Source organism: Centrocercus urophasianus, unplaced genomic scaffold, assembly GCF_019232065.1.
Source record: "Centrocercus urophasianus isolate 14NV4802_14NV808 unplaced genomic scaffold, USGS_Curo_1.0 seq_15, whole genome shotgun sequence".
Lineage (NCBI taxonomy): Eukaryota > Metazoa > Chordata > Aves > Galliformes > Phasianidae > Centrocercus > Centrocercus urophasianus.
Genome location: NW_024884697.1, coordinates 36,898,214 through 36,923,662, shown reverse-complemented (window position 1 = coordinate 36,923,662; position 25,449 = coordinate 36,898,214). Strand labels below are relative to the sequence as shown.

The following is a 25,449-nucleotide window of genomic DNA, read 5'->3' as shown; positions in this document are numbered from 1 at the left end:
CCTGATTATCGATCCCAAAGCCTTCATCTGTACAACGGTCTCCAGACCTCTTGAAAGTCCTGCTTCCAGCAGATGGTAGCGCTTGAAATGCTTGGGGTGCGGTGAGGCCAGGCTGACAGAGGGAGTGCACTGAGCGTGAGAGTGCCTTGGAAAGCAAGCCTTTCCTCTCAGCTTCTGCCTCCTGCTGATGGTAACTCTGGATGGACTTGGAGGCGTTTCCAAACCAGTTTTCCCTGTATGAGTGTCGCCTCTTCTCCCCTTCGCTGATGAGCGTGAGGTTGGTTAGAGACTTCTGCTTCTGAAGACGAACACACCCTCTCCTAACCTCCTTGCCTTTAAACACTGACAGTTCAGCAGATCGCTGCATCTTCCCAGCTGTGCTTTGCCTCAATCAGACTTCATATTCCCGAGATAGGCAACAGTTCAGTTCTTCAGCACGGTCTGGAGGTGACCCTTGCAGCATCACACACTGCACATCCCAGGGAGCACATCCTTTCACGTGTAATGAAAAGCACAGCTCAAACATGCACAGTAAACACTGTAAATGACTAGACAGGCACAGTCATTTTCTTTAAAATTACGCTGCTGTCTCTGCTAAGCCACTTCTCTCCTGTCACATTAATCTGCAGTACTTACAGTCATTTTCACTTGGATTTCTCTCAAGCAGAAGAGAGTTGATCAAACACTCTGCTCCAGCACAGAAGTAATCCCAAAAGCCAACCGTGTTTTCCCCTCTCCATCCAATCACTGGTCTCATCGGAGTGGTGGGCCTGCATCTCTGTCTACGGCTGCTGCACTCTGAAATCCAAAGTAGGCACAAGTGCTATCTCAGGCGTTTTTCCCTCTCTCACCAGATCATGACTGATCCCAGCGCACGGCTCTTCACTTCAGATGGGCTGACACAGAACTGCAAGTACAGCCTCCACGTCAGAGCTCAATAAAGAGCCAAAATTAACCACTGAAGCAAAGCTCTGCACAAGCCTCCTTGCATTTTAGTATTCAACCTGCATTCCCAGATATATGACTCTTCTCTGCTACTGCAGCGAATGCTGCTGGCTGCCATGGCAGCAAACATCCTGGTGAATTAAACAGGAGACACAGAAGCCTCTGCCCAGTTTACAGTGCCACAGGTTTCAAGACAAAGCTCCACCTGAACGGGATGCTACAGTCACAGAGCTAGCTCAGTGCAAATGCTAGTATTCTCCCAGAAAGGTAAGGATGATGAACTATTTCTTCCATATCACTGCCAGTCCTTGTGCAGGAAGCTAAAAGCAGATTTGTAAATGGACCTCGAGCCTTGCAATTTCTGTTATGAATTAGAAAATGTAATTTAAATTGTAAGGAAGCTAATAAATAGAATACGACAGCAACTACCCAGCAAGATGATTTATAGAAGGAAATATTTTGTTTCTTTACTCTTAAAATATACCTTGTTTGCATCTCTGTGAGGTTCAGACTCTAGTATGGAATTAAAAAGCTGTGATTAAATTATTGTTTCACAATCTTCTGAAGAAATCCTATTAAATGGAATAGTAATTTTCATATAAAGAAACTCGATGTCATGTCTGAACTAAGTTGTTCAATTCTAAATGTGGTTTTTAAATAAAACATCAAGAGGAAAAGAAGACTTTACATTTTAATATATACCTTTTCTGACAGGGAAAAAGATGTAAGCTCCAGAAATGATAGAAGGATAAACAAAAAAACTCCTAATTTCTATATACAAATTTCCTTATCTAAGAGCAGTTGGTGTCATAAAACATTACGTAGAAATCTTCAAAGATGATTTTTTTATGTAACAACATATTGCTACTCTCATATCCCTACCCGGAAAGCTTTGACAGGGAGGTAACCTTTGAAAATGCCACTCTAAGAATTATAAAGTATTCAGATTCTCTACAGGAATAAGAGCATATAAAGAGAAGCCTCAGTGCATTCCTTGCATTTCTCTTTCTCAGTGCAGTTTTTAAAACATTAGAAAAATAAAAGAACAGGGGGAGAAACTCCTTAAAAAATGTTGACGGAAAACTGCATTTTTTCCTGGGTAACCCTCATAAACACAGAACTGAGAGAAGAGTCAGCAGTCTCAAGCAGTCAGAGTTTCCACACTGAATCACTGACACATTCCTAGAAAGACAGCGTCAAGAAGAGAGCCCACTCCTACCCCCCACCTAACCCACAGAGTCATGGGACCAGAAGAAAACTGTCACCCTGATATGATTAATTCTCACATGTGAAGTCTGAAAAGCAACACCTGGAGGGTTGCACCATTGACATAATTCCCGTGGTCTGCTCGGCCTAGTGGCACATACGCCCTTGGTGGTTTCTGCAGTTGTGCTTGTGAACACCAGCAGCAGCAGCTGGTGGGGATGCTCTCAGTGGGGCTCCAGCTCTGTGGGCAGCACCAAGCATTGCTCTCCTAGAGAAGCACTCAGCTCTTTGCACAGACACACCGGACACAGAAGCACCAAAACTGGCTTGGCATATTTAGTCCTCAGAGCTACCCACTGCAGCCCAGCTGCAGCATGCGACAAAGTCCAGAATAAAAATGACAGCTGGGCTCTGTGGTGGCCCCAGGAGCATAGCTGGCAGCTACCCTTTCCTTCTGTGCATTAAAAACACAGTGAAAGAAACATGGGGATATGGAGGCATTTGGTTTACTCACACAACCTTCATTCAGCCTTCATGTATACAAACATTACACTACAGCCCTCAATTATAAGAGTACACAAACTTTTCTCCTATGAATCCCACTGCCTCATTTGGTATACAGATCTGTCCTTAGATAGAGCAAATGCACATGCACATTTTGACCAAATTGTCAGTGCAAAGAGTTCTGGATTTATCCTCCTGCTTTACCACACCTCTCTGCAGTCTGTTATTTGACAAAACATAAAACTGCAGTGTGGAAATTCTTGGTTTTCTTTATTGAAAAACACTTTTGTAAAGCTCATACCTCCATTTTAAACTGTAACAATGAATAAATAAATCTTTCTAAACCAACTGCACAGTATGGGAGACCAGAAGAAAGCAAATGTCATGACAGAGCATTATTCCCCAACCACCCCGCAGTTCAGTGTGTTCCCCACCCAGCACACGGGAACATGGTTAAATAAAGAACAGCACAGGGAATTTCCCCACTCCATCACAGTCACTGTAATGCATAACACTGTATTTACCATCTCTTTCATAAAAGGAATTATAGAAATGATTTTAACCATTAATAGACTTGGGACAACTTTTGCTGTCAGATAAGATGTTCTCTGAAGCCCCTGCACATCATTAGCAGTTGTTCAAATGAATTATGTAATAGATCTGCAAATGCATAACATTATGAGTCTCTTCAGTGAAGATTACTTGAAAAAAAATTGGTGAACTATTTCCATACCTATTCTTTTTTTTCCCCCATTTCTCTATTCTTCTCTTTTCTCTATTTCTATTTCAGAGCACAAAAGAAGCACAGTAACATAAAAGGTTGAAAATTGAATACTGTTATGAGAATACTGTCATTGATATTAGCACATAACTCAAACTAAATTACTGTCATTTCTGCTTCATCCTTCAGATTTTTTTATAATTTGCCAAAATTTGCAAATTCATGAATAATTATTTAATTAAACATTTTGCTTTAAACTCTGATTAACGCTAAAATCAAATATTAGCACTGATTTCATGAAATCACACTTTGTAGTTACAGATATGTACCACTTTTAATTAACTTACTGACATCCTTCTTCAATAAATTTTCTGCTGAAACTGATAAATGTTACAGATACTACATACAGAAATATTGCCCCCAAAGTGTGCAGGAGGTGTTACACATACTGCATGTGTGCTGTGCTGCTGATCTGCATGTCCACCATCAAAACATCTGGGAGTGCTCTGCTGAGCTGTGGGAATTCTCACCAAAAAGAAAAGAGGGAAAAATTCTGAAGCACTTGAGGTCACAGCTGGAACACATTCCCAGCAGAGATGGAGAAACTGTGGAGAAACCCAGACTTACAGTAGCTCTACCAAGAGGCAGAACTGGCTTTAGGCATAAGACATATGGTGAGTTAGCTATGGCAGCAGGCTGGGGACAACCAAAGAAGAAAGTGACTATTCGAATTAATAAGGTAACTGTTGAGAGTTCATGTCTGCACCAGCCTTACCATCTCCTTCACCTTCCAGCACCAGCCTCCTGTCCCATGGCTCTACAAGTAAAACCAAATCATCACTTGCCCAATAGCAGGCTAGAAATAGGTAGGGTGCTCCAAAAGTAATAACTCCTATTTATTGCCATGGAAACTTCAGCATCTACAAAAAGCACAAAAAACTGATACAGCAAAAACACTGTTTTTCAAACAATCACCCCCATTACCTGTGCATTTTCTTTCACCAGACATGAACGAAAGCCTGCATCCTGCACTCATAAAAATCTGCACTAGCAGAAGTGACCCACTGTTGCTGTCACTACTGAAACACACCATCCATTGCCTCATTGTGCTCATATCCACTGGTTGATCTCCATAACTGATGCAATCATCAATCCATGTCAATGGGTGCAATTTTTTCCACACAAAGGAATTCATAGACACGCCTTTGCTTTATACATACTTCCACGTCAGACACTATTTTGTCAGACAGCCCCTCTGCTGCCATCTCTTATATGGCAACAACACGGAATGGAATATTGGTCGGAAGGTTCAACCTCTACTGCCATATCACCAACCTCTGCCTCTGAGGTCATGGGCCAATATAAGAAAATAGGAGGCATTACTTCAGAGCAGCCCTCATAAGTGGAAAAAGCCAGCTACACTCTGACTTTGTGCCATCCTTTCAACAGCTCTGAGATGGAAGAGAGGAATGCCATTTAAAGAAACCAACGGCCTTAGAAACTGAGAGGAATATGAAGCAGAGAAAAGCTGGAAACTACCTCTAGAGCTTCTCACTTTTCCTCCCTACTTTCTCTTATCACCACTGTTGAGGAAAGGCTGTGAACTACATTGCTAGGCACAGAAAACAGAGCCATGACTGACACATTTCACCAGTGGAACAAAGAAATTCATTTTATTTTAAGAATTTTAATCATTTTGTTCTCATCCAAATTTTGCCTATATTATGGAGACGTTTAAGACTGATCGGCTGATTTTACCCTGAAGTAGATTAGGAACTCCAATATGACCTGCTTGGCTAGTTAAGAGACAGTAACGTTCAACCAGTGAGCAATAATGAACAGGAGAATGTAATTATAATGAAAGTAGCGAAACAGTTTATACAATTATATGGATTAAGATATCTTTGTCTATTTGTTTAATATTTTGGCCTTATCAATAGTTGGCACCATAAAAAACCGTAAAGACTGACGAATTATAAGATATAAAATAGGTGGGACGGCACTTCATGAACCTTCTCCTATAGCCTGTCAGTGGTTTCCAGATGCTCAGTCCCTTGCATGATTTTCATTGATCTTTTTTGCCTACAAATAAATTGTGCTAGTGCATATGGCTACCAATTTACAAAAAGAAACCTGAGATGATATAGAGAATGTGCTCACACACAACAACAGTGGAAGGTTTCTGAGAAAGACATTAGCCACTTGAAAGAGCTTTTTTTTTCATGCAGGTTCACCAATGGCAGAGTCACCAATGCCTTGGTGATAGTTCACCAAGCAGACAAATACGTATTTAGCAAATGCAGCATCTGAGCCATTTATGCTGTTACAAGCCAATTACAGGTGACACACATCTGTTTTCCGCTGCACAAAAGCCCTGAACCATATTTTCCCAGTGATTCTGCTTTGCTGCCTGTTACATCAATCAACTGCTAATGCCAAAGTCTGAATAATCAGCTTAGAAACATCTCTGATTTGAATTGCATTAAATGTTTCAATTTACACTCTTCATACTTACAAGACCAAAGAATCTGACTTCTGGATTAATTTAAATTTTTTTTTTTTTTTTTTTTTTTTTTTTTACTTTAAGAATTACTACTATAACTTTAACAGGTACTTGTCACCTGCAGGGAATACTTTATCAAGCTTCAGGGTGACATATTTCTTATAAAATAAGGGATGTTAGACTTACAGAAGTTTTGAAAGCAGTAAGACAAACCAGGACAAAAGCTCAATGTCAGTATGAATCAGCTAAATGCCAAGGCAGTCCCACAAATCCTGGGCATCTGATTTCCCTTCTGGTACAGAGATAATTTTAGACTGATGTGTCAAATGAGTATTTTAAAGTGACTTATATCCTGTGTAAGAAATGAATGACTCGCTCTAAATTTATTCGAGTGTTAAAAATTTGGAGTAAAATGGCAAAACTAAAATTGAATCCACAGGGACAGGATTTCACCTTTTATTCTTGTAAAAGGGATACTGAGAATAAAAATGCTGATTAGAGGGAAAAGAAAAAAAAAAAAAAAAGAACAACTCTGTCAAAGAGTCCTTTTGAAAGTACTCCCACACAAGTCTGCAATGCACTTCAGTCCCGATGAAGAAGTCAGCTATGACACACATTGCTTTTGCATCTGTAGGCAGTCATGGACAGATCATGGGCTAATGTAAATCAATCGGTCTCTGTTGACTTCAAAGGAGCTATTCCAATATGATTTTAAAAAAAAAAAAAAAATCCCTCACATTTGTAACCTAACAAGGGAAATAAAGCCTTTACTCCAGTTTTACAAGGAATTGCAGAACAGAACCTGTACCAGATTAGTTCTAGCAGTAACTTAAAATACAGGTACAATAATAAGGACTTGTTCATTTTCTTATTTATTAAATAAATTCATTATTATTCATTTAAAAAAGAAAAATATCCTCTTCTGTCATTAATGTTTCAATTCTGGTGTTATGACTTAATTTGAAGGTCTTAAATGCAACATGATATCAAACATCCTGAAGTATAATTCCCATGGCTGTTCTGAATCATTCAGTATGACTCTAAAAGTAACAATGACTCGGAACCCTCACTTATGAAAGTCCATTTTCTGCAACGATGAAGGAGCAGAACAGAACAGAAGGAATCAGTTCAGTCAAGGAACTGGTAACCAATGACAGAATTTGTGGGTGGCAGGGGAGGTTCAGATAAGACAGAAGGAAAAAATCCTTTATGATGAGGATGGTTGAATGCTGGAACAGGCTTCCTAGAGAGGTCGTTGAGGCCCCATGCCCATCAATGTCCAAGAGACATTTGGACAATGCCCTCAGTAACATGCTTTAATTCATGCTTGGATAGTCCTGAAGAGGTCATAGTGATATTTGAAGGTCCTTTCCAATTGAACTGTTCTATTTTGTTCTGTTTTGCATGTGAAACAGTAACTGTGTATGATCCAAATTTTCTATATACTTAAAGCCACTCATGAATAGAAGTCAGAAATACTATTTCAGTGAGCTGTAAAGCTCCTGGCAAGAAAAAAAAATATATAAACAAAGAAGCACAGAATTCCAAAATTGAGGCTTTTTCTGACTTTTTGTCACTTACCAGATATCTCCTCTAGGCACTGTTTGGCAGTCTTACTGAATGACAAATCCATTTTAGTAGGACTGGTGCAGGAATCAGCAGGTGGTAAAGAGGTACTGTCATTTTCTGAAAGAGTTCTGAAAACAAGCAAGAAGATGGATTATTATCATCTGTCGTACAGATATCAATGGAAACAAACAGTGGCTGCAGCTCAAACTAAAATTATATCTCTATATACATCCTAGGTAAAGACATACGGAGAAAAAAACCATGAATGTCACATTCTTACTGAATTAGTTTGACTCCAGTTAGACAAATTTGCAACTCTGTCTCTTCAAAAACAACTCAAGAGCTTAAGCTGAGAAGTTTGGAACCATTTTGTTTCCTTACTTTTTCTTCGCAGGAGTCAACCAGATATAGGCAAAATCCATTTAAATCTGTTAAGTCACATGGTAAGACATATATAAGGGAAATGAAAACTTGTATTTCATTGCTGAAATACTAAGTGAGATAGGCCATGTGTGAAGAAGCTTAGGCAAGAACGGAATGGAAATCTGGCTTAGATATTTAAATCCATGTGCAGCTTCTTTCAATAATGCTCCTTATATAACTGGGGAAATGGAATAATAAAAAGTGATTCCATTTACTTACTAATACATAGCCCACATTTTCTGTGATGGCATATTTCTGTGGATATCAATGCTAAACTATAATGGGTACACTTTGGATACAGTGGATACAGTTATTTGCCACTGCATAATTGTAAGTAGCAAGAATACACTAATGCATAGATTATAATATAGAACATAACAATTATATCTGTTCCTAATGAAGAACTCTAGCATAACTAGATGATCTTCAAGGTCCCTTCCAACCTAAGCTGTTCTGTGATTCTGTGATCTCTCCTACCCACGTGCTATTCAATCATGATGACATTAAATAGCAACCTGTACCACATTTGTATACAGTGAAAGAATGCATCTAAAGATAATACCAGCTACTTCTCAAAATAAAATGGAAAACATTCTTCAGTTACCACTGAATTTTCTCCAGTTTTTCTGACACGAATAACACACTCAGTCTTCTGATTCCTTGAAAGACTGGTGAAATATTTATATCTCAATTTTAAAGCATTACATTTATAGCTCAAGTCTTAAAATTCACAACTGTGTTTCTAATGACTAACTAAACTATCAACACACAAGCATTTAACTTATCACTCAAAATAATTCTATGACAATTTGTGTCATAAAATTACCTTCTTGTTAATGTTTTCTTCATTACATATTGCACAGATTTTTTCAGTAATTCATGGCAATGACTGAGGGAACAGATATATGCATACACAATGGAGCAAGTTCTGTCATGCTGAGATCTGTTGATTGTAATCCTTTCAGTCATTTAACTCTGACCTTAAAAACAGAAATGTGCACTCCTTATCTCTTTCTGCACTTTGGAGATTTGGGAAATAAACAACAGTACTCCAAAAACAGTTTTTGCTTCTTGTCTACTATTTCCCTTTTCACACTACTGGAAACACATATGCAGCAAGAAGCTGCAGAATTCTATTGACCGTGAATGTGATTTTACATCTACTGTGTGAGGACAGTGATCTCAGTAATAAACTGAAATCCCACAGCCCCACCTGCTTTCCTGTCTTGCTTCAAATCATCAAAATGAAAGAGGGACACATCTACTTTCACTGAATGTAACTTTGACAGATCATGAAAGCTCTGTCTGGGCTTTATGATGACACATAGTGCTGGATCAGCCCAGGACAAAAGGTCAGCCCAAAATAATATCTCAGAAAAAGACACTTACAATAATAGTAAAGATAATCAAAATGTTCTGCACTCTTTTCATTAACCTCAAAAAACTATGCTACAAGCACTAGAGACAGAGAAAGGCTGACATTAAGAGGAACACTAGAAACGTGCAGGCTTCTATTGGTCTTGCACTAAGGGCCCTCAGCTAGCTGAGAACAGTTCAAACATTTCTAGCCACATCTGTAAATGTATATGGACTTCACATCAGTCCACTTCTGTGTAGAAGTGGAAAAGGACCTTTTTCACCTTCTGACCTTATGGCATTGCATGCCTGATTGTGTAACTGTTCTTCCATCAATCGCTGCATTAGCCCAGACAGGGGATGTAAACCCCTCTCTGACTGACCAAGAGCCTTATGTACGCTATTTTCTAAGAGAGGATTGAAAGGATCTATTCTTAATTATTTGCCTTTCTGTAACTAAAAAAGGGATTAATCGATCTGGATCCTCACTAGACACCAGTATCCAACATTTGCACTTCTCAATCTAGAGAATGGGGAGAAAGATAAGCACAGAACTTCAGTGATTTGGACTACCCTCTGTCAGATAGCATTGTCTGTACAGTCAACAAAGACTAATACAAAAATCACTACTGACTATATGGTATATATTTGCTCATGTTAAAAGGGTTGGATTCCCCTATAGGTAAAAGAGCACAGATAAGTAAAGAGTGAGGTAAGTAAAGAAAACTTCAGAATGAGAGCATCTATTCACCTAATATGACAATGTGTAAAAGTTTTCACTTGTTCAACTCAGGTCAAATCAAATCTTCCAGAGTTATACCAAAAAGCAATTAAAGCACATTGTCTGGACGACGTGCTGCGTGATATGGTTTAGTACTAGTGGTGGCAATGGTGATGAGGAGACGGTTGGACTGGATGATCTTATAGGCGGTTTCCAACCTTGTGATTCTATGATTCTATGATTCTATGATTTCTGTTCTTCATATTTGTTTGTTTGTTTGTTTTCCTCATTTTCAAATACCTGATACAGCCATAATCAGGAGATGTTAAAAAAAATGCCATGAGAAGAGATACTTGCAAAGATTCCCATTTCAAATTTTAGAATCCAATTGGTGGGATGAACCACAGCACAAAATCCAGTTTCTGACATAAAAAATAGCATCAAAATCTAGTCTCAAGCTAAAAATACTGAAGAAGTAATATCACATAACACCAATAATTAAAAAATGTTTGATTTAATTTCTAGAAAGACCATAGAAACACAAACCAAATGTAAATGCAATGAGGTTTTCTTAACTTCACAGGCAGCCTGAAATAACAGATCTAAGAAGCATGAAACATTTCTTTTATCTTACTTCAGACTTGAAAGCTCAAATATGATGTAAAATAAATTTGATTTGATAGAAAACACATTACAAAGAAACTGCTTTACTGACTATATTCATCAATTTAATGTTCGATTTAGTAAAAACATCAGTGATTCTAATTATTCAAAGTGACAGCAGAAATTCTACAGAGGACTATGGATTTTGAACAGTTGAAGTTCTGCTTACATAAGAAAGGTAGTTATTTGCCAGTGGAAGTGTTGGGCCAAAAAGCACCTGCTCAAGGACAGTACTTGAGTAACCCAAGGAGGAACCTGTGGACAGGGCCTAACCAACAGGTCTTTCTCTAACAGGCCTCCACCTATCTTGCCAACAGCCAGCACTTCCACAGCAGCCCTTTTTGGTGTAAGATGGCCAAGGCCCTATCTTTTTTCTGGAGCTAAGTTTAGACCACCTGGGTTGAAGATGGTCTAGTGGTAAAAGGCTTCCAAGCAAAACCATGCATCTCCTGGGAAACAATGAGGTCCAGGTATGGACAGGGCACCTGAAACATCAAGTTTGTTTTCCTCAAAGCCAATCACAAGGTGTGATACTTTGGATTACTGATGTAGATGCCTCTTTGCTTAGTTCAATCATCGTGGTTTATTTAAAAAAAAAAAAAAAAAAAAAAAAAAAAAAAAAAAAAAAAGAGGAAGGTGAAATTGCCAGAGTTGCTTTCCCCTGTATTCCTGGCTGTTAATTCTTTCTGTGGGTCATATTAATCGTATGAATGACTCAAATATCCTCTGCAGTACTGCAGCACACATCATTCTCCAGGCAAGCAAACAGTAAATAAAATATATTTTCACTAAAATTAGACAGGGATCTTAATGAATGGACCTGTATCATCTACCTATTTGTAGCCCACTGCCTTTAAAAAATAATACTTGCATCTCTCTTGTCATCAAGGAAGACTTTCAGTTTTTTCAAAACACCCTGTTGACACTTCTTCCAATGCTATGTATCTGCAGTTTAGGTTCATTTAAGCAGGCATCATGAAATCAAGACAATCTGCTTTCTATTTTAATCGTGGCAATCAGAATAAGTTTATCCCTAACTCACTGAAATACATGTTACCTATTTGTAGAGATTAAGACATGCTTAATGGGACAAACTCTGTTCTCAATCACACCTGCACAAGTTCATTCAGTTTGATTAAAATGATTGTGTACAAAAGTAATTAAGGACAGAATTTAAAACACTACTTAATAATCTGTCTTTAACACAGTCAGTGATTTCCTGTCTCTAACAAAATAGCCAACCTTTAATAAACACAGATAACATCAAAGATTTGTTTGGTTACTGCTTCACATTTCACATGATATCAGATTAACGTGCTGCTTTTCTTTTCTTTTTTTTTTTTTCCCTCAACAGCTCTCTGAGCTGCAGCTGTCTTGAATGTGTATTGCTGTGAGTGTAACAAACTGGCAGGACCACATCTGGAATATGAGTAGTTTGATCACCCATGTTCAAGACATGTGAGTTAAATTGGGAACAGCTGCAGAGAACGGCTGCTTGGACGATCATGGGAAGGAAGAAACTCTCAGAGAAAACAAAAGAGATAATTTGGTTTAGCCTTACAGAAGACAAGAATGGGGATAAGCTTATTCTCTGATGCATTTAAAAAGAGTGATAACAAATTCAAGAGAGGAAAGACAATTTTTTAAGCTAAAGGATAACATTGACAAAATAATAAATTGAGGCATTCTGATTTGTGTTGTTTGTAACTAATTTCTAACAGTGAGACGAAGGAATTACTGAAGGAAACCTCCCATTGGAGTAGTGAGGATATCTAGTTTAAGATGAAGCATAGTTGCTATATGATAAAGGCTTACAGGGCTGCCAGTGACAGAAGACCAAACAGGACTCAGAATATCATTTTTGGCCTACTACATTTTACTGATTATTCAGTCAAAGGGAGAAATCTGTACGACATGTGAAAGAATAACTTCAGCTCGTAAACAGTGGGAAACTAAGTTATCAGGCTAATGTTTTAACTTAGTAATCAAGTATGTGCTTAAATGATTTATTCCCCTGCTACCCTCCTTTCTACCTTTGAAGCCAACTCCTCTACACTGGAAACTTTTCTTGCACAATTAGTTGAAAATCAAGCATGAGAAAATGGGAGGATTTTTCTAAACACTGATGTTATATGGCAATGTTTAGTGCTACCTATGACTGAGAAATATTGGTAGTGACTGTTGCTTTAATTTCACAGCAGCAGTGTAACTAATAGACATCAACAAAGCACTGCAGTATAAATTTGAGTCATCGTATTTTTAAGAGTTGCAATATGCTTACCAGCACAACCTATTATTAACAAACACGATTATCTGATAAAACATCCTTTAGAAAAAGTTAATTCTAACTCCACAGTCTATGACTTCAAGTCACTAAACGTGGACACAAATATGGTTCCTACAAGCCCTGCAGGTGCTGTGTTTTCAAGATCTTTGAAGAGTAGTTTAATTATTTCCTTAAGCTGGTACAAAAACATCCTGAAAAAGCAACTGGAATTGAATTTCACTGTGCCTCCAGAAGTGCAACCAGATTATATCCTCCTTTCCATCTGTCATAGCTATGCAGTTCCTATGTGCCCTTGAAGCTATGGTCTGGTAATACAATTGTTTCAATTATCATATAGGAAAGGAGATGGGAAGATTTTAGTACCTGGTAACGTGTTTCTTTATTATGTTTATTTTCTCTTCGTACAGTGAACACTTTAGTCCTCTCCAAATTATAATTTAGATCAGAAAGATGGTCTAGAAGCCATCTCATTCAGTGTTCTGCTCAAAACAGATCCAGTCACACGAAGTTGCTCACTGCTTCATTTGATTAAGCCCTTTCTGAGGACAAAGCTTCCACAACCTCTATGGGCAACCTGATAAATTCTCGTCACCTTCATGGTGAAAATATTTTTCTCAGATTGAATCAGTGTTTCCCCTGTTGTAACTTGCATGCTACCTCTCATTCTATCATCCTGCATTTTGAAGAAGAGTCTGTCTCCATCTTCTCTATACTAGGCTGCTGAAATCATCAGCTTCATCCTTTTGCTATTGAAATAGCAATTCTGAGTGGTCTCAATTCAGACAGTACCGAAGGTTCTTTCATATGTGTCCATCATTAACTGACAAATTTACCTGAAAGAGTGACATTTAATCAATTCACAACAGGATGATGAGCAGTTGGCTAATTCTCTTCTGCAGCTTCTAAACCTTCAGAATGTAAGGCACTAAATACTTCCTGAGCACTGCAGCCTCTGGGATTTGAGCACTTCAAATTCTGTATTCTAATCAGCAGTTACTACAGGAATCAGTAAAATAAAACTAAGTGACCGTTCATGTGATAGAACTTGACGCTTTACTGAAAAAAATTTCCGTTAGTATTTTAGCAAGTCCACAGCAAGTGCTAATTGCAATCCTTTCACATACTTCTTGTGGGTTTGAGATGATTTATGTCAACTAAGCATTTACATTATGGAGTAAGCTAATATTTGCGTTACTACTGGGACTGTTCTGTTTCTCATTTTATCGAAACAAAATAATCTTTCCATAATTTGGAAAAATAGAGCAATAATTGCATACAATAGGCACTTGTTTTTGCAAGAAAGTGTTTGAAAGTACCAGTTATATTACACTTCTGAGCAATATATTTGAAAGCTAAGAACTCCTAATACTGATTAATTAAGCTGTTACTTGATTAAGATTTTAGGACAAAGATTCAGACATTATTTTCAGTTTTGTGTCTTCCTTCCCTGTTTTCAGTATAACCTAGTAAGCACTAAACTTCTGTATTACTCTTCTCCAACTGAAATTTAAGCAACACTATGAATATGACCAAATTCTACAGCCAGTTTTGATATGAGTCCAATGGATTCTGGCAGATGGTGTAATTTCCATTTTCCTCTAATTCTGTCTGCATGGAAGAATGTGTAATTTAAAGTTGGGGCTGGTTTACTTCAAAAAAATACAATCTCTTACACCCTCCTTTGAGTTGTTTTTCCTGCTGCATCTTTCTTATCAAGCTTTCTGGCAAACAAATTACATTTCCTTCAGCCTGTCATAAATCCATTGGACCCTGCAGGCAAGTTCAGAGAGGACATTAAAGGAGATGTAAATAACATATTCACAATAAATAATTACTTTCTGATGAGGATGGAAGAATTTAAATTACATCCATTTAGATTATGTCAATTGCAGTTTTTACTGTTGCTAATCTTTGAAAAGAAGTAATAATCCTGTAAGAATTTCCATGCCATGGTGTTTAAGAGGCATAAATACAATGTGGCATCAGATAGTGACCAAGCACCAAGAGTGCAAAGCCGAACAGTGCAATGTATCATTTCAGCACCTACTAGTGAAATAGCCTATTCTATCCCATTCAGCCCATTAGCAGTGAAAATGTTCTATTTGAAGCCATGAGCGGTGATAGCCCTTCAAGTACTCAGTATTCACGCTGGTCTCAAAGAAACTCTTTGGAGTAATTCCTTTTACTCACAAATCTACACTAACATCCTCAGAGCTAATAACTGATCATTGCCAAATATACGGAATCCACAGATATCAGTGATAAACCAGAAAAAGCATTTGTCTATTTAGCCTTGTGTTGATAGCCTATACTAACTACGGTAGTGTTTTGCAGTTGGATGAATTCTGCAGGTTTCTGGATAAAATGCATTATCTTTTTTATTAATTTATTTTGAAACATTTTACAAGGACTATAATAGACGTTCACTGAGTCTTGACATTCTTTCTAGCTATAAAAAAGCCTGCTAGTCTGAATGGTAACTATTGTTTATTACCCCACTGATCCATAAAGCTGTTCCAGTAGCCAACAAGTGTACCTAAAAATTCCAGGTATAAATTGTTGACATCACTCAAAAAACATTTAGATTTAAAAGCAACAAAATGTAAATATAGTACCCTAGCTTTGTGCACACTTCTACTTGCTGTTTGTCCTCAAAAATAAATCTGCTGACTTTGGAAATATGACTATTTTATCCTTGGTTATATTTATATTCCTCTGTGAAATTGTCGTGTACTATCACAAAGCCCTTGAGAGTTGTAAGGAATGCAGTTACTGTGTATTTGTGGGTCAGATTCAGTTTTCAGTTACAGAGATATACATTGGAAAAACCTCATTAAAGTTGGCCTATTACCCTGGGCTCATGGCATTCTGAGATCAGACCTTGGCTCGGAGAAATTTATTTTCATGTGAGATTTAACTTCAAATGCAGTCTCTTTTACTGCTTGTCTGAAGCAAATAGAAGATTATTAATACAAAATTTTGCTGGAAGATGCACACTTATATCACACTTTCAAATTCCAAATACATTTTTCATCAAGATGAAGCTTAAAAGAGCAATAAGGTTTCTCCATCATGCAATGAAATGGCATAAATCTGTGACAACACTGCCATTAAGTAACAAAAGCATCTGAAAGCAAAGCGTAGCCTCCTTTTCTCTCTCCTTATCTATGCAGTCTAACACATATGTAGGCCATCTTATGTACCACCCTGCAAGTGACTGTCTCACTGCAAATATTCCAGCCAGCTATACTGAAACATTGCATATTTAGTACACTCAGTAATACATTTAATTAAAACTCAGGAGGCAAGCCACTGCATACTAGAATAAATGTATCTTATATAATGCTTTTTGCCCCTCCCATGTGATTTTCAGAACTGCTTTTGTTCAGAATTAACTTAAAACAGTTTATCACTCATCAAGATTGGTTTTGAAGCTATGTTTAGTTGTATGTAATGATATATATACTCCCTCAGAGCCTACTTCAGCATCTCTTTATTCTTTAGCCAAGATTATCTACAGCAATACTTGCTAACAAAAACTGCCAGTATATTTTGTTTAATAACATATTTGTCATTTTATCAGATGTTAAATTTACCCACAACTGTAGCTGAAGCTCTCCAATAGCTGACATCTGAAATCATTACTCAAAGCTGCCTGCCAGTCTTTCTACACTTACTCTGTCTTCTGGTTTGTATAACAGTGAAATCTCTCATTTTCCTTTGGTTGCTTTACTACATAGCAAAATAAATTCAGACACAGATCAATACATTTAACTGCTCTTTCCCCTGTTCCAGCGCCTTGGCCAGCAAAAGATCATGCACCACCACTAAAAATTAACTGCCTCTAAGGAGTTAATCTATATCTAGTTCATGTATAAAAGCTAACAGCCAGCAAGCTTTTCTCTCTGCCCAAAATACTGGAACACTTTCGAACGCTTGCAGAAGTTTGTATATGATTTTTCTTCTAATATCCTACAAGTCATATTCTCTGAAAACGTCAGCAGTTTAATTTAGGATTCTTTTAGCAAATGGTGTATTTTAAGCAAACATTATCAGATATCAGCAAATAAATGTTGAGATTCTTAAACTGCACACAGGAATATTCTCACTGGAAACCTGACTCAGCCACGACCTTTCAAAAACAGAGCAGGAAATTCATAACGTGACTTGGATTTCCAATCAAAATATCCCAAATTTTAAATGGGAAATATTTGTGATGGAGTGCCTTCATATAAAGTAGAGAATCAGTGTTCCAGGGGGAAATTTTTTGTGAAGCAGTATTACTTAAAACATAATATCAGAAAAACGTGTGATGCTGTGACAGCATGTGGAACCTGGGAGATAAGAAACATGACAGTGTGATAGCTCATCATGTTCTCCATTTTAGCTCTCTTTTCTGAATGGTAACACAAAACCAATTTTCCTGAGTGACCTTACCTATAAATGAAAGGGGCTACTGTGGCAGTATTAGGGTGGCTGTATTGCTGTTGCTGAGGAAGTTGGACAACACCATTCCCCGAGCTTTGGCCGCTGCTTGTTGCTGTGCCTGACAGAGCTGTGGAGGGCCCCGGGGTGAGAGCAGTGCTTGGTTCTTTCCCTTCAGAAAAAGCAAGCCCACAGGAAGGAGAAGCCTTCTCGTTAAGTTGGGACTTAGGTGTTGGTTGGGACTGGTTTCCTTTTGTAGTCCTCAGTTTCTCAGCTTCCTTACTTGCCACACATGCAGATGAAGTACTTTGCTTTGCTGTTGGCACCTTTGATCCAGGTTTTGGGATCCCACTAGAAGATGGTATTAAACTTTCCTTCTTGGCTGTTGCTGTCTTGCTTCCCTTTGGGATTAAGCTTGCAATTTTTGAGCTCTTCTTTGTAGATGTTTCAGTGACCTGGTCCTTCTCTTCCTTGACAGTTTTCTCAGTGCAAACTTTGTTTTTGTCCCTGTTCTTTTCCTCTTTGTCCTTTGGCTGTAGCAAAGACTTTTTATTGCTGAGATTTTTGCTTCCAGCTTTTGGAGGAGTTAACTTCGGTGATACTTTAGGACTGCTACTTGTGGAACCACTGCTGTTCATCCCACCACTTAGCACATCCACCTCACCACACTCTGAAAAGGCGTCATCCTCTCTCCCGCTGTCACTGGGCCCTGAGCTCAGTGACAAAGGCGGTCTCAGAGCAGTCCTAGCATTAACCAACTTGAATTTTTCCAGCATAGATTTTTGTCCAGATGAAGGGGGCTTCACACCTTCAGAAGGGGGCGGCTTAAGCCTGTCTGAGGATGGAGTAGGGGAGGTTGCAGGACTGGGCTGCTTCACGGATAGCATGGTCGAGGTCGCGCTGTGTTTGACATTCATGGATTTGCTGCGCCAAGGCTTGCTGGCACTTGGAGAGGGTATGGCAGAGACCTGCTGCTGCCCAGTGCTGGTGGGATGCTGCACATTTCCATTCATGCCTGCAGATGGGTGAGGGCCTTTTGGTGAATCTGCTTAAAAAACAGAAAGAATGACAATGGTACAATTATTCTCTCATCATCTCCTGCCTAAAGGTAACAGCATACCCCCCAGCATAAAAAGCACAATCACATAAAAACTTTCACAAATCAAGGTAAATGTGATTTCTAATAAATATATTTTGCATGTGTACAGAGCACACAAGAATATATGATCAAAATGCCTTTTTTCCCACCATTACGGTGTTGCACAATACTTCCTGCTATGAGCTCAAGCATGCCTGAAGATGCCTGACTTGTAACCATCCCATTATACAAATTAAACCTTCCAATGTAAAGATTTTATCTTTAATAAGTTGTTTTAGAAAAAAAATTCCAATCAGTTTCTAATAATAAAAAAATCTGAAAGGACAAAGGAAAAAAGAATGCTACAAACATTGGAAGAAAGCAAAACAAAACAAAACAACAACAATAACAAAAACTGAGAAAGATGGTATTTTTGGTGTTTATCTAAATATATATATATATATATATATATCATAGAAGCGTAGAATCATAGAATTGCTCAGGTTGGAAAAGCCCTTCAAGATCACTGAGTCCAACCACAACCTAACCAAACTACCCTAACTAACAACCCTCCACTAAATCATGTCCCTGAGCACCACATCCAAACGGTTTTTAAACACATTCAGAGATGGTGACTCAACAACCTCCCTGTTGAGCCTATTCCAGTGCTTAACGACCCTTTCTGTAAAGAACTGTTTCCTGATATGCAACCTAAACTTACCCTGGTGCAACTTGAGGCCATTTCCCCTCATCCTGTCATCAGTGAGAACAGACCAACCCCGCTCTTGCTGTAAGCACCTTTCAGATATTGGAAGAGAGCAATAAGGTCTCCCCTCAGCCTCCTTTTCCCCAGACTAAACAGCCCCAGTTCCTTCAGTCTCTCCTCATAGGGCACATTCTCCAAGCCCCTCACAAGCCTTGTTGTCCTTCTTTGGACCTGCTCCAGCACCTCAATGTCCTTTCTGTACTGGGGTGCCAAAAACTGAACACAGTACTCGAGGTGAGACCTCACCAGTGCCCCAACAGGGGCAGGATGACTTCCCTAGTCCTGCTCACCTTAAGATGAGACTACAAAACATGTAACAGAAATACAGTTCATATAGTAGAAAAACTATGCTTGATATTTCACTTACACAAGAGGACAAAGTTATACCCTGTGGCTCCCCTGTCTAAATAATACAGCAGATGAAGACAGAAAGGACATATCTGCCTCCAGCACAGTTTGAAGCTGTGTGCAATTTCCATTTTTTCAGTCTCAGCCCTTAGGCCATAGTATGGATTAGACTACTCACCTAGAAGTCTTAAGGTCAATAATACAGGAAAAGGGGGATTTCGAGCATCTCGGGAGAAGAACTGTTTTTTCTTTAACAAATAGAATGTGCACATAACAAAATGTACTGATCTAAGCACAATAATTATTAACACAATAGAAATGTAACAGCCCCTACTTATTAACTCTATTGCCAATTGCACTCCAGAAATCCAATCACTTCCACCTTCCATAGATGTTTTAAATGCCATCTGCCTGGAGTATTTCATGTGCACAGAAGATTTCAAGAATATTTTGAATGCTGGGTCCATTTGATTGGCAATAAAACATTAACTGACATGAGTGGCCTCAGAGCATTTTTTGGGAGAGGTGAGGCGATGGCTTATTTCTCTGGCTCCAGGCAGCATCATGCATACAGAGATGTGCTGCTGCAGAACTGTTCCCCACTCCATGACCAAGGCAGGAACTGTGGCTGGGCCCCTGCTATTTTCTGGTGAGCCTCAGATCCTGGAACAGAGCCTGGGGCGAACAACAGCTGTTACATATTAATACAGCCCTCAGGCTTCCTTAATTTATATCAGGGATCAGCCCTATGGCTGATAGCCTAGGACTGGGTGTGCGTGAGGACCTTCTTGCACATATGCATTGCCTTCCACGAAACATGCCTTCATTGCACAGGAGGATTGGGGTATTTAGCTATCCCAGTGGTACTGCAGTTGAAAATTCACCTAAAGTATGTGCAAAATTAATGAAGAATAGACGTAACAATCTGAGCACAACAGGATGTCACTGAATTTTCTTGAATTAATTCTGTAATACTTGTCTGGCTTCAGGCTGTTAGTTTTACCGAAAAAGAAAGCATCCTGATTCTAAAGAAGAGTACAAGCACTGCCATATTTCCTGCTATATAATACTGAACTAATGGGGAAAAAAATGTAAAGAGAGAAGTATTCACTATTTCACCACCAGCTTGTTCTGCCACATATGTAACACACGCAGATTCCAGAACCACTGATTTTTATTTGATCCCTATGTCACAAACCATAAACAGCATCAAAAGGTACAAACAGAGAACTTGCCTTTTATATTAAATCTGAAATTTCCACTGCACACTATCAAGAAATAGAGAGAATTTGCATGTAATTAATGATGTGGAATAGAAAGATTTATCCACTCCTAGTCCAAATGTATGACTTGAAGCTGTACATCCTTCATTGCTTTCCGAGCAATTGGATTTAGCTCTAGCTGCTCATTATATGAAATCTGTCCCCACCTTGTGGTGCTTTTGTACTATAAACTAGGACAAAATTTTCATATTTATATACACTAAATTTTACAAGCAGATGGGCTTCTTGTATAGGTTCCCATTCCTTTATTATTGAAAGGCATAATCAAGTTCTGGTGAAAACAATCCTGCATTCTGCTTGGGAGCTTTGTGCTGCAGGGGCTCAGCTCAATCTCCTTTGGGAAAGCATAACTTCAGCCCCTTAGGTGTGCACTGCAGAAAGTGAACTTGGCTCCAGAACCCAATATACAGTCCTTCTCATCTGCTTTCTCATCACTGATCTTTGCTGTATTCGGTGCTAGTAGGGAAGACGGGCTCTGAGAAAACAGCTCCCAGCTGCAGCATAGCCAGGCAGTGATTTTCCAGATATACTGGAGCAGGCATAGAGTTTCCAGCAGGCTTATTAATAACACTATGCCAGGTGCCCAGATCATAGCACTCAATGTTAGTCACTCACACCAGAAAGGTTAACAGAAAATGGAAAAGCTATAAGGGATAGCTGTAAGGATGCCTGACAGAATGGGAGCTCTGTGTAGTGATTTCAGCCAGTTCAGCTATCATGTTCCAACCAGAGAAAGCAGCTATCTCTTATCAGAACAGAAGGATAACATCACCAGGGATCACTGGTGGCATACGTGCACCAGAGCACATGTTAACAAATTGGCAGTGGGTGCACATACTGACCACAGAATAATGATCTGCAGCCATCAGAAAATGGGGATCTAGAGTCATTATGAACAAAATAATTAGAAAAGCATTGAAATTGATTTAGGACAATATATAAACAACATTTTATCTTGTAAAGGTAGGCAATTATTTTGGTGACATAAAGGTCCTTATTAGTATTCAGAGACAGTGTTCCTAAGCTCTGAAGTGTAAATATTTGTAGGTTTGGTTTTTTTAATGTTAAATTTGCCTTGAATTATTTTGCTGTTATTCTCAAAATGCTGTGCCTTATTACCTATGTGAACCATTAGTTTCTTCAAAGAGTTTTATTTTCCCAGTTTTCTTTTCCTCTGTATTTCACTAAATCCAAAGGACATAGATGTGGTGTCACCTGAATAACTTCTTGCAACCCATCCTAAAGCTGTAAAGTCCAGGGCAAGAAAAAGACTCAAAGTTCCACTGCAAAGTTTCTGCACATGACATCTTTATCATTTTGGTGCATCTTTTCTTTTTTTTTTTCCCCTGGATTTGATCACTATAACATAATGTTACCTATATCATGGCAATGCATTATGTCCATGAGTGAAAATCGGACTGTTCTGAATGAGCAGCAAAACTGCTTTCACTAAAGGGGACTTTGGCTTTCATATGGTATAAACCACGTACTAAGCAACATTCAGAAGAGATAACATTAAATAACCTACTAAATAATGACACATTACATAGCAGACACTTATTACATCTTATTCTGGACCGCTTTAACTCTCCTTTATGTCTATGCCTGTATATCCTTTCCTTACTGTGACTGAGCTGAAAACTGCGTAATAGGAGAACAAATTTCAAGTATTACTTATAATTGGATCAAAAAACTCTTATGCTGTACATCTTTTCTAAGATCTCCTTGTAGCACATACAGGAAGTTGTACAGCAGCAAAAAAAAAAAAAAAAAAAAAAGCAGTATCAAAAGTGGTCTGACCTTGAAGAGGTTTGTATATTCTCAGTTCTATTACCTATTTGCATAATGCATGGCATCCCCTTTTCTGCTTCAGTTTATGCAGCCCTAACGAAGAATCAGTTGTTTGCTATACGATCAAAGTCTCAGAAATTAGTGTATGTGGACTGTATGTCCGTTACAACCCGCTGAAGTTGTCTTTCTGCAAGCATCAAGAAGCAAAAATTAAAATACTAGGCTTACTGTGTGTGCTGGAATGTTAGGAAAGATAATTTTTTCAAGGTATAGTGCCACTTTTTTTTAAAGAGACATTTGTTATTATTAGTACTGCTACTGTGAGGGTTCAGGTTTGTCTCAGAAAAAATTCTTCAGAAACACAGAACACTCTCAAGTACTCAAAAATTAATAAAACTAGGAAGTTTCATTGTAACATTTTAAAAATAGCCATTATAATCATTTTATTTTTAAAATATCATGCTACAACTACTTTTCTAGTTCGGCAAAGAAGTAGTTTAGTGAATTGAAATACCAATTCCCCTGTGTTCTGTCAGTGTATTATAAAAGAAAAAAAAAACATATAGCTATCCTCGCATTTTTTCCTCGCAGTCATTTTCTCTAGCATGTTCTTTATACACATATTGTAAAACCTGTATTCACCTTATATTTGCATGAAAAATCAACATTCCTCCATCTGTTTTGCTGTTTTTTCAAAGGAAGAAAAGAAAGCAGATAGAAACATCTAATATGCAATACTTAATTTAGTTACGCAACATTATATTTTCTATATCCTGTAAAAAGAACTGGATGCTTTTTATACAAACAAAGCCACCCTTATCTTCTTGCTAGCGATGACTTCACTAAAAACCTCATCAATGTTCTCATCCCCTGCTGTGAAGAAATGAGTAAGCAAAGAAATCCATCATGCAAAAAGCCATGAAAATGTGCAATGCCATGTAAACCTTAGCAGTTCAAAGATAGTTTTCAACTAATGAACCAAGAGCAATCATAGCAACAAGCATGCCAAACCTTGAATCATTTCACTTTTTCACATATTTCAATAGAAAATTATGTCAACATTACAAAGTAATTCTAAAACCTGAACTTGCTGTACATACCTTCACTCAAGCGGCCACATCTCCTACTTCATAACTTCACTATCGTATTTGTGAACTAACTGTCTGCTCAGTTTATTCTCTGATCTCTTTTTAGTTTTAGTCTGTATGTCTTGCAATAAACAAATCCTTAATAAAATAAACTGCACTACAGAGCTAACTAAAACATTCAACTGATAGTAAAAGTAAAAAAGTAACTATTGAAAGAATGGTTTTATATCTTCAGATACAGCTAGGGGCAAACTGTGTTCATCAGAATTTTATAAAAAAAAATCTGGATAGCTGCCTGTTGCTTGGATGAAGAACATTCACTGCATACTTGTTCCTCCCACAGACCCCAAGGATGCAAATGGGTACTATGTATATTGTATCATTTTCAACTGTATTCTAACCCAGAGATATGAATAAAATGTTGTTCATTACACAGAGGGAGAAAGAAGGGGAGGACTGGACTAGTTACACAACTCAGAAGGCTGAATTTTTACATTATTATTTCTGAGATAAAGCCTGAAGAGGCACATTTTCCAGGAAAACAGCATCAGAGGACTGATGAAATGGAAGGACTAAGGGAAGTTTGTTTGCAAAACAGACAACCATGCTTAAAGAAGGCAATAAAACTTGACCATTGAATTCAAATCCCTGCCAAATTTCATTACATTTGACCTAATTTCCAATTCTCTGTTCAGTCTGACATAGGGTCCTGAAACAATAGACATATGTGATATGCTCGTGTATATGTAACATTCATCTCCTTTAGACGCTCAGATGCAAAGCTCTCATGAAAAGCACAAGCAGCCTTCCTATGGAATGAGTGGACTTGAACATGGACCAAGATTATAGGCAAGCAATATGGATTCATTTTCCCTTCAGAAGTATCACTCGAGGACCTTTCTATCAAAGAGGGATGAAATACTCAGTAACATCTTGAAAGGTTTCCATTCTTAAATTCTACCCCAACTCAATCACAAGTCCTAATTCAGAGGGCTGACTCCATGGTGCTTCCTCCACAAGTCTAAAAATTATATTTATTTCTTTGACCCTTGTGGATAGGAGCTATTTTTTTTTCATCGTGTATTACTTCCGTAGTGTAAGTTGTCTAACTTTAACCACTTACCTTTTTCATTTCCATTTGCATATTGTGGAGGCTTGTTTTTGTCAATGCTGTTAAAGCTCTGGCTTCTCCGATTTAAATTGGAAGCTCCCTGAACTTTGGTACTGCTGCCTGCAGCTGGCACTCTTGAGGGTCCTGGAAGCCTAGAAGTAGAATCAGAAACTGGTTTGTTGTGTGCAATGAGACATATAGAAGAGGCGGTATGCAAATATCAGACCAGAACTCAAAACCAATGACCAAAACCAATGATTTTATGTAAGCAACAATAAACAGGAGGATTCAAATTGGGTAGACTCAACAAATGAAAATAAAAGCTTATCTTTATGCACACAGAAGAGAAAAAAAGATGCTTTCTAGATTCGCAAGACACGTAAGAAGATGCTTTGCATTTGCCATTAACATTGCTGAAACAGATTCACCTTAAAAGACCATTAAAGCGCAGCATCAACTTGTATTTAAGTAAGTTACTTTTCAAGAGTAAATTTTACAGTAATTGATTAAAACACAACAATATATAACTGAAACATATTTCATTTGTCTAACTGTACTCAATACTCCACAGCTGCGTTTAACACAAAAGCTGGTACTTCAGTTTTCTTATTTGGTTATTTTCCAGAAGACTATTGTCTTTAGCAATTCTACCTCTTCAGGC

At 38.1% G+C, this 25,449-nt stretch overlaps 1 protein-coding gene across 4 annotated transcripts in view; it reads right to left on the bottom strand.

The window, feature by feature from the left end:
* NAV3 (neuron navigator 3) overlaps nt 1-25,449 on the bottom strand; it is a 252,315-nt gene that overhangs the window by 104,698 nt on the left and 122,168 nt on the right. For all 4 annotated transcript variants that reach the window (XM_042815979.1, XM_042815980.1, XM_042815983.1 and 1 more), the window contains exons 7-9: nt 24,801-24,940; nt 17,336-18,371; nt 7,461-7,576 (exon numbers count right to left, since the gene is read on the bottom strand). In XM_042815979.1, coding sequence (XP_042671913.1) covers nt 7,461-7,576; nt 17,336-18,371; nt 24,801-24,940 — 1,292 coding nt within the window. The remainder of the gene's footprint in view (nt 1-7,460; nt 7,577-17,335; nt 18,372-24,800; nt 24,941-25,449) is intronic.